Raw genomic sequence first — 13,561 nt, forward strand, 5'->3', positions numbered from 1 at the left:
TGAATCAAGGTTATGAATTTTTTTATTTTTTATTTTTAATTTTATAATGAGATTGAGATATATGCTTTAGTATGTATATAAAATTGGTTGCAGAGGTATGAGATTGTCAACGGAATAGTCGAAGTCGATGGAGTGACAAAGGAAACTTCAATGGGCCTAGAAGGGGGTAAAATAACTGCAGGTACCTGTAAAAAAATGTAGCTTTATTACCTTCGAGAATTAACCCCATGAATTTTTACTAGGCAAATCTTACAAATGCAGATAATGGAGTGCCTGACTTTTGGCTAAATGCAATGAAAAGTAATGAAATTATGGCTGAGGAGGTAAGGAGATTATTTTACATGGGTTTTCTAACTTGCAAAGCTGATTAATATTTTGTATTTTTCTTTTACTATTTTCTGGAACAGATTACGGAGTGCGACGAGGGTGCTCTAAAGTATCTCAAAGACATCAAATGGTGTAGAATTAATGACCCCAAAGGATTTAAGTTGGAATTCTTCTTTGACACTAATCCTTACTTCAAAAACACTGTCCTGACAAAGACATATCACATGGTTGAGGACGACGAGCCGATATTAGAGAATGCTATCGGGTAAATAATCTTTGTGAAGAGAAAGTATTGCTCTTCTTTGTTCCCATTTTCTGATGTTCAGTTAGCCTTTTAGGACGGAGATTGAATGGTATCCGGGGAAAATCTTGACCCAGAAGATTCTCAAGAAGAAGCCGAAAAAGAGTGGATCGAAAAATGATGCCAAACCACCCATAACAAAGACTGAAGATTGTCCCAGCTTCTTCAACTTCTTTAGTCCTCCTCAGGTGCCAGATTTTGACGATGAAATCATCGATGAAAAGACTGTAAGTTTTGTGCTCGTCTAAAAGATGTCGTTGCAAAGTCGAAAAAGAAAAAGAGTATTTTTAACTTCTCTGCCAATGTTGAAAGTTTGTTTGTCAACCTATTGGGCAGGCTGAAGAACTCCAGAGTCAAATGGAACAGGATTATGACATTGGGTAATAATCATGTCCTATTTCTATTGAAGATCAATTTTATTTATTCTATTTCATTATCTTGACTGAGTTTCATGAATCACATAAAATGAATTGGCTATACCTTTTTTTTTTCTTCCCCTTCCCACTGCTGTGACATGAATACAGGTCAACCATTCGGGATAAAATAATTCCACATGCGGTGTCATGGTTTACTGGGGAGGCTGTTCAATTTGATGAGTATGATGACATGGAAAACGAGGACGAAGATGAGAACGAGGACGAAGATGAAGACAAGGCCGGAAATAACGTAATGCCTTCGAAAATTGTTTTAATGAATTATTCTTATTGCTGAATTAAATTGTATGGAATCTCAATGAATTAAATTCGGTCATGTTACTTGAGCCGTTTTTATTCGAAAGAAAGAGAGCACCTGAAAAAATTACCACATTTTTTTTTTTTTAATAATATTGTTATGTACACTGATTTGTTTATAATTTAGGAAAATGGAAGAGCAAAAGCCGGAGAAGATGAGCAAGGTGAGCGTCCTCCCGAGTGCAAGCAACAGTAGAATCCACCATCGGATTATAGAGTTCGAGTCCCTTCCATTTATCTTTTTTTTTAATATTGACAGAAAAATTACATTTTTATTTTGTACGTTTAACATTAATATATTGATGTTGTAACTTAGATCTCAAGTTAAAATTTTTCTTCATTTTGAAACACTCAGATAAGCTATGCAAGTAATTACCTAAATATATATTTTTTTTAAAAATTTTCTGAAGGGAAACAGAAAAGTGTCAAGTACAACTCAAAGGTAAAAAAAAAAATATCCAATGTATATCCTTTGTATTATTGAAGTGGAACCAAATGTGATAAATCATATCACCACACAAGTGCGTTCTCCAAAATTCTAAAGCCTAGAAAAAGAACAAATCTTTCTTTTTATTATTATTCCATTGCAACACTGCATGGTCATCACTTTCATTTGTCTCCATTGAGGTCAGCTTTCTTCATACTCCAAGCCTTCAAGCTTGTGATTATAACATTCTGAGACCCATAATTGAAAGCATACAAATTGGCCCCACTATCAATAGCCAGTTTGGGATAAACTCTGGCTGTGATCACTGCTTTTCCCTTTCCACCAAAGCTCTCCACTATGGAGTTGTCAATCTGCAGAATAGTGTAAAGTTAAAATATTTATATATATATATATATATATATATATATATATATATATATATATATATATATATATATTCAAAAGGTGGAATTGGATAAGAAAAAGGATATCAATCAAAGATTGAAAAAAAAGTTGGTCCTAGACATAATGGGGAACATTTTTTTAAGAATCATATGTATCTTATATTTTTTTTATTTTTTGTGGAGAGAAGTCATGGATTTTGTTTTTAACAAAGGAGAGGGTGTGAAAAAGAACTCGCCTATAAAGAACAAAAAATGTTGACCAATGTATCAAAGATTGAAAAAAAAAAGTTGGTCCTAGACATAATGGGGAACATTTTTTTAAGAATCATATGTATCTTATATTTTTTTTATTATATGTGGAGAGAAGTCATGGATTTTGTTTTTAACAAAGGAGAGGGTGTGAAAAAGAACTCGCCTACAAAGGACAAAAAATGTTGACCAATGTAGTAGATGACAACCTTTTGGTCAATATTTATATTTAATTAATTTTTTTTATTAATTAAATAAATTGCAACTCACCAAGCTCCTCAGTGATATGGTCTCACGAACTGGGTCAACATTCACAAAAGCACCATATGTGGTCATGTCATTATCTTTATTGAGGGAGGACCTATAAAATTCCAACAACAAATCATTTAATTAAAAAAAAATCAAAATTTAAAGGAGTAAAAAATGAAAAAATTTACCTGCTTTGATCACTGCACATAAGGACCACATATTTATTGTGACTTTTGAATATTCTGAAGAACACTGCCGTGTACTCTTCCAAGCCCTTTGAAGCCAAAGTCAAGAGCCCAAATGGTCCCAAACTTCCCTTCACCGAAGCGCTCTTTTGGGAGCAAAGAATCTGAGGGTTTGTCCAACTTGGATCCAACACTTCTGCTTTCTCTAATCCACTCACTTTGAATGAGATATCCACATCTGCCTGTGAATTTATAATTATGATTTTTAATTATCGGTGTTATTGTATTATTTTGATAGAGAGAATAAAGAACGTATGTAATAATGTAAACTTTTACCTTTGATGGTGTGACCCGGGAAACTTGAAACTTGGATCCAGAGTTGAGAGGTTTGTTGAAGTACTTAACTTGGTTGTGACGAAGCTTCTTTATCTCCGTTACTGGCCATTGGACCAATTGTTTTCCTGATTTCTCAAGCAGTATGGTCCTTGGAATAGCCTGCCAAATATCATACCCAACTTTACTTAAAAAAAAATAATGGGAAACTTGCGCTGATTTACAAAAGTCAATTCAATCACTTATAATTCTCAAACGGATTTTTATGGGCTCACTCACACCCACCCACCTTTAAAGACTTCCCATTTTCTTATCTTTACTTATATAGGATAGGACTAATCACTAAATATCAAAATTATTAGAGAAATGAAATTTAGCATCAGGCAAGAAGAACTTGTGGCACCCGCCCCCACAATTAACTCTGACGTTGCATTGGCCGGAGATGATACAAATTATTTCTCATTTTATCATGAAAAAATTATACAAAATAACGGTTTGAAACTTATTAATTAGCAAAATATCAAAAGTTTCAACTTTTCAGTAAAGTAATTAAATTTACTTTTTTAAAATTTTTTTGACAGTTCAAATTAAATATTTTTACAATTATTATAAGCAATTTATCACTTAAAAAATTACTCTTGGGAAAAAAAGTTAAAATCAAATTACTGCACATTTTAGCTATTTCATTAAGTTAAGACTATTTTGCAAATTCATAACTTTAAATTGGCTATTTAACTACATCACTTTTTTATCAATACGGATTGAATTTTTCTGATATACAAACTTATTGACATGTAACCTACTCTATAAAACAGTAAAATTATAATGTATATAAAAGTTTCTTCTAGTTATTAGTTTAATTTTTTTTTAAGTAAATTTTGTGAAAAATTTAAAGTATTTGATTGCACCATTCGTTTCAAACTAATGAAAATAATAAAAAAAAAAAATTATATGTCCAAAAGTAATATTAGTTATCAAGTGAAGAGATTAATATTACCTGAACCCCAGCCCAGCCCTTCTTCACATCATCTTGGACGCTAGAAGACTCATTAATCCATCCCCAAAGAATCCTTCTCTTCTTGATGCTATCGAAGAACGTCTTCGAGGCATAGAACTTTCCGTAATCGTATCTCAACCCGGCATCGCTCTCGATCGAGCCGTGATCCGGTACATACATGTCCTTTTTCGGGTCATACGATCCGACGGTGTAGTACTCGTGCTTCGTGTCGTCGAGGCTCACCTTAAACACGTGTTTCACTCCACGGAGAGTCGACGTGTCAACGCCGTTTCTGGCTCCCGCCACCACCGGGAAAAAGTCCGGGCACTCCCACATCCCCGTGCCCTCCGCCGAGTGCAACGGCCTAAAAGGTCATGTGACGAAATAAATATTGTTCAAATAATTTAATTTTACCATGAACTCAAATTAAATTTATGAAGAATGTTAAAAAAAAATTGGACTAAATTTCTAATCATAGTGAAATTTAAGACCCGGAAATTGTTCATTTTATCGTAAAAATTAATAAACTAAAACGTATCAAAATTGACTCAAAAAAGAAAAATGTATCAAAATAAATATATAAATTAGAAAGAGCCGATTGAAAAATTGGGCTAAATAGCCTTCTAAAAATGTTTAAATTATATTTTAGCTAACGTCTGGTTAATAATTAGAAATTAGTGAAATTGGCTATTTTTCACTCATATTATCGTCTGCCACGTAATCAACTTATCTAATTTTCAATTATTAATTAATCGTTTGACTAAACAATTGACAAGTTTGAGGTGTCTTAGTTGGTTATAATTTTGTTAAAAATTTAATTTATATATAATTTTTTTTTAAGGGGGGTACATGACACCATACCTATCGGCTCTCTCCCATCGGAGAAAGTCTCGGCTCCGGTAGAGAATAGCGAGCCCAGTGCGGTGATTCTTGCTCCCGATTATGGTCCGCCAAACCCCGTCCGGGCCGACCCACGCCTCGGTCGGGTCACGGAACGAGCTCGCGTTGATTCCGTTTTGAACTGTGGGCGTCATGAGCGGGTTGATGTCCGTGGGCTTGACCCATTCGATGAGTAACGGGTCGGAGCTGTTTTTGGGCTTGGCCAGGTTTTGGACTTGTCGGTTTTGCGGGTCGATTCCGGTGTAGAGAATTATGGGCCCCAATTTGGGGTGGATTGTGGCTGACCCGGACCAACACCCGTTTTGATCGAAGGGCTTGGATGGGAAGATAGCTGGTTTGTGTGGGGTCCAGTTGATCAGGTCCGTTGAGGTTGAGTGGGCCCACACTATGTTGCCCCAAACAGCGCCTTTTGGGTTGTATTGGTAGAATAGATGGTATAGACCCTTGTACACCATTGGTCCTGAAAGGAAAACAAATTTTTTTTTTTTTTCTAATTAATCAATTTAATTTTTTTTTATTTTTTATTTATCTAAAGATGTCTTGTAAGCCTTTTTTTTTTGGGTATTTGCAGAGAAATTAGAAATATGAATATAAATAATATGACAATAAATATTTTCGGGTGATATAATATATACAGGTCAAATAATGAGTTATCCCGGGCAAAATAAAATTGTGTGAACTTTTTACAAATTTCGTTAAAATAGGTTAAATCCGACACCAACCTAATTTTTGTACTTTTTTTTATAGAGGTAAAGAGTCTCACGGACTAATTTTTTTTTTTTTTTTTTTAACTTTTGAAATGAATATTTATCTGGAGAATGCACATATACATTAATGTCTGATATATATATATATATATATATATATATATATATATATATATATATATATTCAGTACAATGCGCTGAACTTTATCTACTTTGTAATCATATCTCACAATTTCTGGGCACTTATGGTTTTGTAGCCAGTTGTAAATAAATAAAATCATCAACATTCATAACTCTACATATATTTGCGCTTATATATATTTGTTTGTCTTATCTCTTTTATTATATACTATATATATTATACATTTATATATGTACTATCCCATACTACAGTTTAATCACTTTAATGTAGTTAAGCTCGTACTTTCACGTCATGTTCAGAGTTCAGACATGTAATCTAATCTAATCTAATGGAACCAATCAATGAACCTAGTCCTTTCCTTTTGGACCTCCACGAAATGTAGAGTCAATTACATGGAACCAATACGAAGTCATTGCAAAACCAGAAGATCACAGAGAGAGAGAGAGAGAGAGAGAGAGAGAGAGAGAGAGCTAACCGTTGGGATCTACGCGCGATCAAAAATCAAACACACCAAATTGGCCATTTTCACAAAGTCAGTCAACGTTGTCATCGTCGCCACAAACACAAAATAATTAAACCCATTAGCTACCATAAAAAAATAAATAAAAAATATCTTATAAAAATAACAAGAAGAAGAAGAAGAAGAAGAGAAAAAGAAATACCATTGATCCAATTTTTGGGGGGTTGAAAGTGGTAAGAGGTTCTGTAAGGTTGTTTAACAGAGGTTGATTGAACGGATAATGATTCAAGGTTCCTAAACACTTTGTGAGAGGCTTCAATTTGCTTAAAGCCATGGCTGAGGAAAATAGCCAATAGGCACAATAGCCATGATCTTTGAGAGAAAATTGTGCCCATTGTGTTTTGGGTTTTTGAGGATATGAAAGAGGAGGAATAAGAGGCCTATTTATAGAGGAAGAAGATATGTATTTTTAGATACATCATACATCAAGAGTTCAAGACTTCCTCTTATTTTATCTTATATTTATCCTTGTCTATTCGCGAATGATTTGGACATTTCAATTTGTGGATTAATTTAATCAACAAACGTCTAAAAATACCAAAATAAATAAATAAAGTAATACAGAAACCACACCACTACAGTTCATCATTTGCTGCTTCCTCTCGTCTTTGGTTCAGCCAATGGGAAATTTTGAAATATAATATAATATGAAATTAAGTCATTTAGAGGAAGATCTAAGAAAATATATTTTTTAAAAACGATTGAAACTTTTTGAAAAAAAAAAGTGTTCATTACTCAAGTTCTATGTGGCTTTTCATGAGTGGTGGTGACAAGCTAAATTAATTTGTTTCCCTTGAAGACAAAAATATTTGCTATATATGCGGTCAGGTTAAAAGTAAATAAATAGAACCAGGTTTGCCTTTATGTAGATATTGGTTAACTTGTCAATTTTGTTAGGGAAAATAATATATATATATATATATATATATATATATATATATATCATACATTTTAGTGAAATGTCGAGTTTATAGTTTATACACTCCGTTTAACTAAAAGTAACGAAATTATATCCTAAAATAGATAACAGTGTTACAAATCTCAATTTCATTGATGTTAATTCTTATATAAAAAAAACTGAATCAAATCCAAACCAGTACCCTAACTTTCAAATTCTCAATTTTGAAATAAAAAGTAGTCTTAAATCGAAATTAAATAATAAAATTCATATCTCACTATTACAAATTTCATTTTCTTGTGCGGAATGGTATTAGCTGCGAAATGTCGCACCTAAAAGTCGTACCTAAACGGGCATTGGGTGCGACTTATCGCACCGGATACCCTTCCATAAAACTAAAAATCTCGCTAATTTTTAGTAGTATCCGATGCGACTTATCACACCCAATACGATCCGGTGCGACAAGTCACAGCTAAAAGTTTCAAAAATTTTAAGCGCGTTCAAAATCCCCCTTTTATTTTCACAGTCTGAAAATTAAAAATTAATTTTTTTTACTATTGCGTGCGACATGTCGCACCCAATACTCATATAGGTATGATTTGTCGCACTCAATACTAGAAACAGGTGCGACATGTCGCACCGGATATCATTCCAGAAACAAAAAAATATATATAAGTTTAAGTGGTATCGGGTGCGATTTGTCGCACCTAATACTATCTGGTGCGACTTGTCGCACCCGATATGAGCAACATGTGCGACATATCGCACTCAATATGAACAACAGGTGCGATATGTCGCACCGAATAATATTAGGGTAACATTATAACCATCGACTTCCTTCTTCTTCTTCTTCTTCTTCACTTTGCCGAAAATCCTCTCATTTTCTGGTTTCTCTCATTCCCTTGATCTGCTCACCAGCCCAACTCTCTCGCCGAAGCCACCATCGCCACCGTCGTCACCAACGCCTCCGACCAGCCCCAACGTCCGACGTCACGTCTTCCTCGCCGCCCTCCAACGTCACCTCTCCCTGCCGCGAGTTGATCGTCGCGAGCCGACCTCCTCCCTCGCTGCTCTCCTCCTCGTCGGTTCATTGTAAGCTATCTTTATCTCTTTCTATGTCTATCTCACTCTCTTTCTCTGTCTATCTCACCATCATTCTCTTTCTCCGGTGACGACCTCAGCCCCGGCCACCGCGTGCGCCCCTCCTCGTCACCGGACCTCAGCCCTCGCCCTCGCCCTCGCCGACCTCAGTCTCTCTCTCTCTCTCTCTCTCTCTCTCTGCTCCTCTCCCCTCTTCCGCGCCGGAGCTCGCCGTCCCCTCCTCGCCGGATCACGTAATAAGTGCAATTTTGGGTGCGACAAGTCAGGATTTTTGAGATTTTTGGAAGCAAAATAAGTGCGACTTTGGGTGCGAAAAATCACACCAGAAGCATTTAACGACGGACTTTCGGGGTGCGAACCCAAATTCATACCCGAAGAACTTTTAGGTGCGACATTTTGGGCATCGGGTGCGACGATGCCTATATTTGTGCTAATGCCTACCAAGAGATGACTTCATTCCGTTTTCGAATTGCAACTCTGAATCATGAAGTCTCTATTTGAATATGAAATTTTGATGACTATCAACCGTTGATTTTAGCCCTTGTCTCTTTATGTGTTCTCCACGATTCATAAATTCTTGTTTTTTTTCGTTTTTAAATAAATTACATATATGACGCGAATGAATAAAGATAATTGGTGTTTACATATAAATATTATAGTCAACGTCAAGAAAATTCAATGAATCCACGATTCATAAACTCTTGTTTTTTTCGTTTTTAAATAAATTACATATATGACGCGAATGAATAAAGAGAATTGGTGTTTACATATAAATATTATAGTCAACGAGAAAAGTCAATGAAAAGAAAATTTGTGACACTGTTGTTTATTTCAGGGTATAACGTCGTCATTTTTGTTAAACAGAAGGTATGAACTCGACATTTTTTAAAACCAAATGTTAAATTCGGCATTTCACTAAAATACAAAGTGTATATGTGTCATTTCCCCATTTTTTCAATAAATTTTTTTTAACTAATCGACAAAATACTTTCAAATCATTATAATATTTCTACCAATAATGGGCATTCGCTGCACATAATAATATTTAAAGAATCCATTCCCTTATTAATCTTACAAGCAGTATTTTCGCAAGTTGGTGCGGAATAATTAATACATTTTAGTACGGAAGAAAAAATATATAGAGATATGTCCATAAATATTTAGTTTTAAAAAAATGTGTTTAAAGTTTTTTGAGATATTTTTATTTTTTTGATAAAAAAAATTAAAAATTATATGTATGAATACTATTTGTGTCTAAGGTCAAATCTCTTTTTTTTTTTCTTAAAAAAAAAAATGTTCATAAATGGTGTTTTTTAAAGTAAAGAGAATTACTCTATTTTATATATATAATATAATTTGCTGTCAGCTTTATTATTTAAAAACATACAGTTTATGCATCACATGATCTTCACTGGTCAACGTTTTCTAACAGCTTATCGCAACTTACAAATCATGTGATGATATAAATAGGGGTTTTGACAGCAATAATACCATCTTGTTGTCACTTACCATATTTAGCCCAAAACCAATATTTTGACACATATGTTACTTTGACTAGGAAAGAGAAATAAAAATTTCCTCAATTACCCTCCCCTCAGATCTTCCTTCTTGCGCTCACTCTCTCATCTTCACTCTCTCTTTCACGGTCTCTGAAAAAAAAAAACCCTCATTCACGCTCCAAAGCAGCTCTCTCATTCACGCTGACTCAGATCTTCATTTCCCTCCAAGCATCTCTCTCATTCACGCTCACTCTTCAATCGCTCACCCTCTTCAGCGTGGGTCCAAGTCTTCTCCGGTCACCGTCGTCAGATCTGGGTCGAGTGTCTTCTCCGGTGACCGTCAAATCTTGGCGTCAAATCTGGGTAAGTAGCTTGTTCTTCTAACAACTAAGAGCTATTTTAGTGATTTCGTTCAGTTTGAACGTGTTCCAAAGCTTTTTTGAGTTTTTACTTCGCCAAAAATGGTGTTTGGAATTTCAGTGTTGAAATTTTCCAGGTGTCACGAACTGGATTCACTTCGTGACACTAGTGTCACGAACTGGATGTTTTTCCATGTTAATAACCGTCTTTTAATACTCATTTCTAATACTGAGTGAACGTATACAGGTATGGCGGAAATATGTTTATATGCTAAGCATAGCGGGAAATGGGTAAAACCGGGCGTATATCAAGAGGGTGGTACTCTTACGCTTTTACTTCCTACCAAATTGAATTACCAAAGTTTGATGCAAACATTGTATGATCGGTTGAACGTGACCCCTGAAACGCATTCAATCAACGTCAAGCATGAAGCTGACGGGCTCGTACCGCCAACCATAGACGACGACGAAAGTTTGCGATGTTATTTGTACTTGAGGAAGAACGAACCGAACCGGACGAAGTTGAATCTTGTACTTGAGATTAGTCCGGAGGCATTTCAGGATAAAAAAGCGGATGGCGCGTCTTCTCCACGGGTTGGATCCACTCCAACAGCAAACACAAGCGAGAGTGGATTTGGTTGCAATCGAAGCAGGATCATTCCAAACATGCCGAGTCCTATATCCGAGGCACGTGAATGGGACGTACCAAGTCCGGAGGCTTTCGACAATGATACTGTTGGGTTGGATGACATGAATACTGTTAGCCAGGCAACACCCCAACCCAGAAGGTCTCCACCACCAGTTATTTTGTCAATAGAGGCTCCACCACAGACTCAACACCCGGAAGAGCCTCCTCTTCCACCACAGCCGCCAACTCGATCACAAAGAAAAGAGAATGTATCGAGCCAAGAGAATGGGGGGTGTTCGGTTACGGCTCCCGAATCAAATACATGTGTCGAGAGTAACGATATTGAGGTGTTGGATATTTTATCTCCGGTAAGAGTAAAAAAAAAAGGATTATATGCAAACAAAGCGGCGTTGTTGAAGCATTTGCGGATGGATGCAATCAATAATCATTATCGGTTCAAAACGAAGAACTCATCTCCGCTCAAACTTCATGTCATTTGTGCGGGTAAAAATTGTGATTGGGCGGTCCGGGCAGTGAAGCTAAAGAACACGGATTGTTTTGAAATTAGAAGGTAAAATTTCACGACCTAAAAACTGATTTTATTTGAAATTTCATTTCTCTTCGTAGATGAATCAGTCCGTGACAGATCTATCACGACGTGAATCCACTCCTGACACGAGTGGATGTACTTCGTGACAGATATGTCAGGAAATGTATGCCCTTTTAATTTTAAATTGTTTTTGATCGTGTGTATGTGTTTATGGTTCAAGATATGATCCAAAGCACACTTGTTCTGTGGAGGAAAGACAAAAAGGGCAACCGCAAGCTACTGCAGAGTTCGTTGGAGAGAGGGTGAAACACAAATTTATTGATCCAACTGTACATAGTTGTACCCCAAAGGAGATTCAGAGTTACATGCGAACAGAGGTTGGAGTCAATATTTCATACAGAAAAGCATGGAGGGCAAAAGAATGTGCAATACAATCCTTGTATGGGACTGATGATGAGTCATATGCCTCTCTTGCAAAATACAAGTACATGTTAGAGCAAAAGAATCCAGGTTCTCTCATCGACCTAAAAACTGACCGTCATAAATATTTCATGTACTTTTTCGTTTCTTTGGCTCCGTTCAGAGAGGGATGGAAGTATTGTCGGCATGTTGTAATTGTTGATGCAACCTTCTTGACAAACTATCACAAGGGCAGCATGTTTACGGCTTCCGCGATGGACGCAAATGAGCAAATATTCCCGCTTGCCTATGGTATTGGTGAGTCCGAAACTGCCAAGTCCTGGTTTTATTTCTTCAACAAACTTAAGGAAGCATTGGGGGAGAGGGATAACATGGTCATCGTATCCGACCGAAACACCGGAATCATTAACGCCGCGAAGAAAGTTTTTCCAAGAGCAGAACATGGTTTTTGCGCATACCACGTGAAGAATAACGTCAAGGCAAAATTCAAAAAACTTGGCAAGGAATTCAATTGGAAGTTCTACGGTGCAGCAAAAGCGTATACTATATTTGAATATCAAAAGTTTATGCGCATGTTGGACAAGGAAGACCCGTTGATACGTCCGTACCTTGTCAACGAAGTAGGAAATGAGAAGTGGGCACGTTGTTTTTTCAAGACATCAAGGTATACGATCATAACTTCAAACAACGCAGAGTCTTTGAATGCGTTAACTGTTAAAGCAAGATCATTTCCAATAGTGAAGTGCCTTGATTGGTTGAGGGAGAGAATGCAAGTTTGGTTCTACCAACGACGAGAAAAGGCGGCATCAACTCAAAGTGTGTTGTCAATGGAATATCATACCGAAATGTTAAAAAAACTTGCTGTCTCGGCAAATATGCAGGTTATAGTGTGTTTTTAATTTTTAAATTCTGTCACGAAATGACCCGAGTCCGTGACACTTGTGTCACAGAGTGACTTCAGTCCGTGACACATGTGTCACGGAGTGAATCCACTTCGTGACGCAAGTGTCACGGACTCGGGTCATTTCGTGACACATGTGTCACGGACTGAGTGATTATGTTTAAACTTTTTTTTGCTTATGTTTTAGGTCCGGCCTTCTGCAGTATACGAATTCGAGGTTTTAGACACAGAAGGAACACCATGGGCAGTGAACTTGATTGATAAGACGTGCTCGTGTCGAGAATTTCAAACTGATCTATTTGTATGTGTCCATGCCATTGCGGCTTGTCGCTTACGCAACCTACCAGTTGAGAGCTATTGTGCAGAGTACTACACGACCGAGTATTGGAAATTGGCGTATGCAGGGGTTATTCATCCTCAAGGAAGTGAATCGTCATGGACTTTTCCCGACGAAATCAAGCAGATCAAAGTAAATCCGCCTAACTTCTTAGGTCGTCCGGCGGGTAGACCTAAGAAGAGAAGGATTCCCTCTCTTGGAGAATCTGATGCCCCGCTTCGTAAATGTTCCCGTTGTGGAGGTGTAGGTCACAATAGAGCTACGTGTCGCAACCCAATTCCACCGGAAATGAGGGCTCCGGGGATGGGACATTGGTTTGGTTTGTAATTCGACACGTTTTATCATTGAATATCTAGAACTTCCTTGGTGTTTTGCTATGTATTACATTTTGAATGT

General features: G+C 36.6%; 3 protein-coding genes across 3 annotated transcripts; 2 read left to right on the forward strand and 1 right to left on the reverse strand.

Annotated features, from left to right (window-relative positions):
- Positions 1-65: 65 nt before the first annotated feature.
- On the forward strand, positions 66-1,718 carry LOC149385748 (nucleosome assembly protein 1;2-like). The gene is made up of 7 exons (XM_089626896.1): positions 66-181; positions 262-323; positions 408-592; positions 666-855; positions 965-1,008; positions 1,153-1,294; positions 1,487-1,718. The coding sequence occupies exons 1-7, from the start codon at positions 151-153 to the stop codon at positions 1,553-1,555; spliced, it is 723 nt and encodes a 240-aa protein (XP_089483022.1). The 5' UTR covers positions 66-150; the 3' UTR covers positions 1,556-1,718.
- Positions 1,719-1,802: 84 nt separating this feature from the next.
- Positions 1,803-5,563, reverse strand: LOC149385749 (beta-fructofuranosidase, insoluble isoenzyme CWINV1-like). Its single transcript, XM_089626895.1, has 6 exons — positions 5,065-5,563; positions 4,204-4,567; positions 3,210-3,368; positions 2,877-3,115; positions 2,710-2,800; positions 1,803-2,157 (listed from the first exon to the last, which is right to left on the reverse strand). The coding sequence occupies exons 1-6, from the start codon at positions 5,556-5,558 to the stop codon at positions 1,969-1,971; spliced, it is 1,536 nt and encodes a 511-aa protein (XP_089483021.1). The 5' UTR covers positions 5,559-5,563; the 3' UTR covers positions 1,803-1,968.
- Positions 5,564-12,276: 6,713 nt separating this feature from the next.
- LOC149385750 (uncharacterized) lies at positions 12,277-13,492 on the forward strand. Its single transcript, XM_089627287.1, has 2 exons — positions 12,277-12,808; positions 13,016-13,492. Exons 1-2 carry the CDS (start codon positions 12,299-12,301, stop codon positions 13,490-13,492), a joined length of 987 nt encoding a protein of 328 aa, XP_089483413.1. The 5' UTR covers positions 12,277-12,298.
- The last annotated feature ends 69 nt before the right edge of the window (positions 13,493-13,561 follow it).

This window comes from Urtica dioica, chromosome 9 (assembly GCF_054948205.1).
Source record: "Urtica dioica subsp. dioica isolate 48M chromosome 9, U.dioica_male_clone48M_v1_H2, whole genome shotgun sequence".
NCBI lineage: Eukaryota > Viridiplantae > Streptophyta > Magnoliopsida > Rosales > Urticaceae > Urtica > Urtica dioica.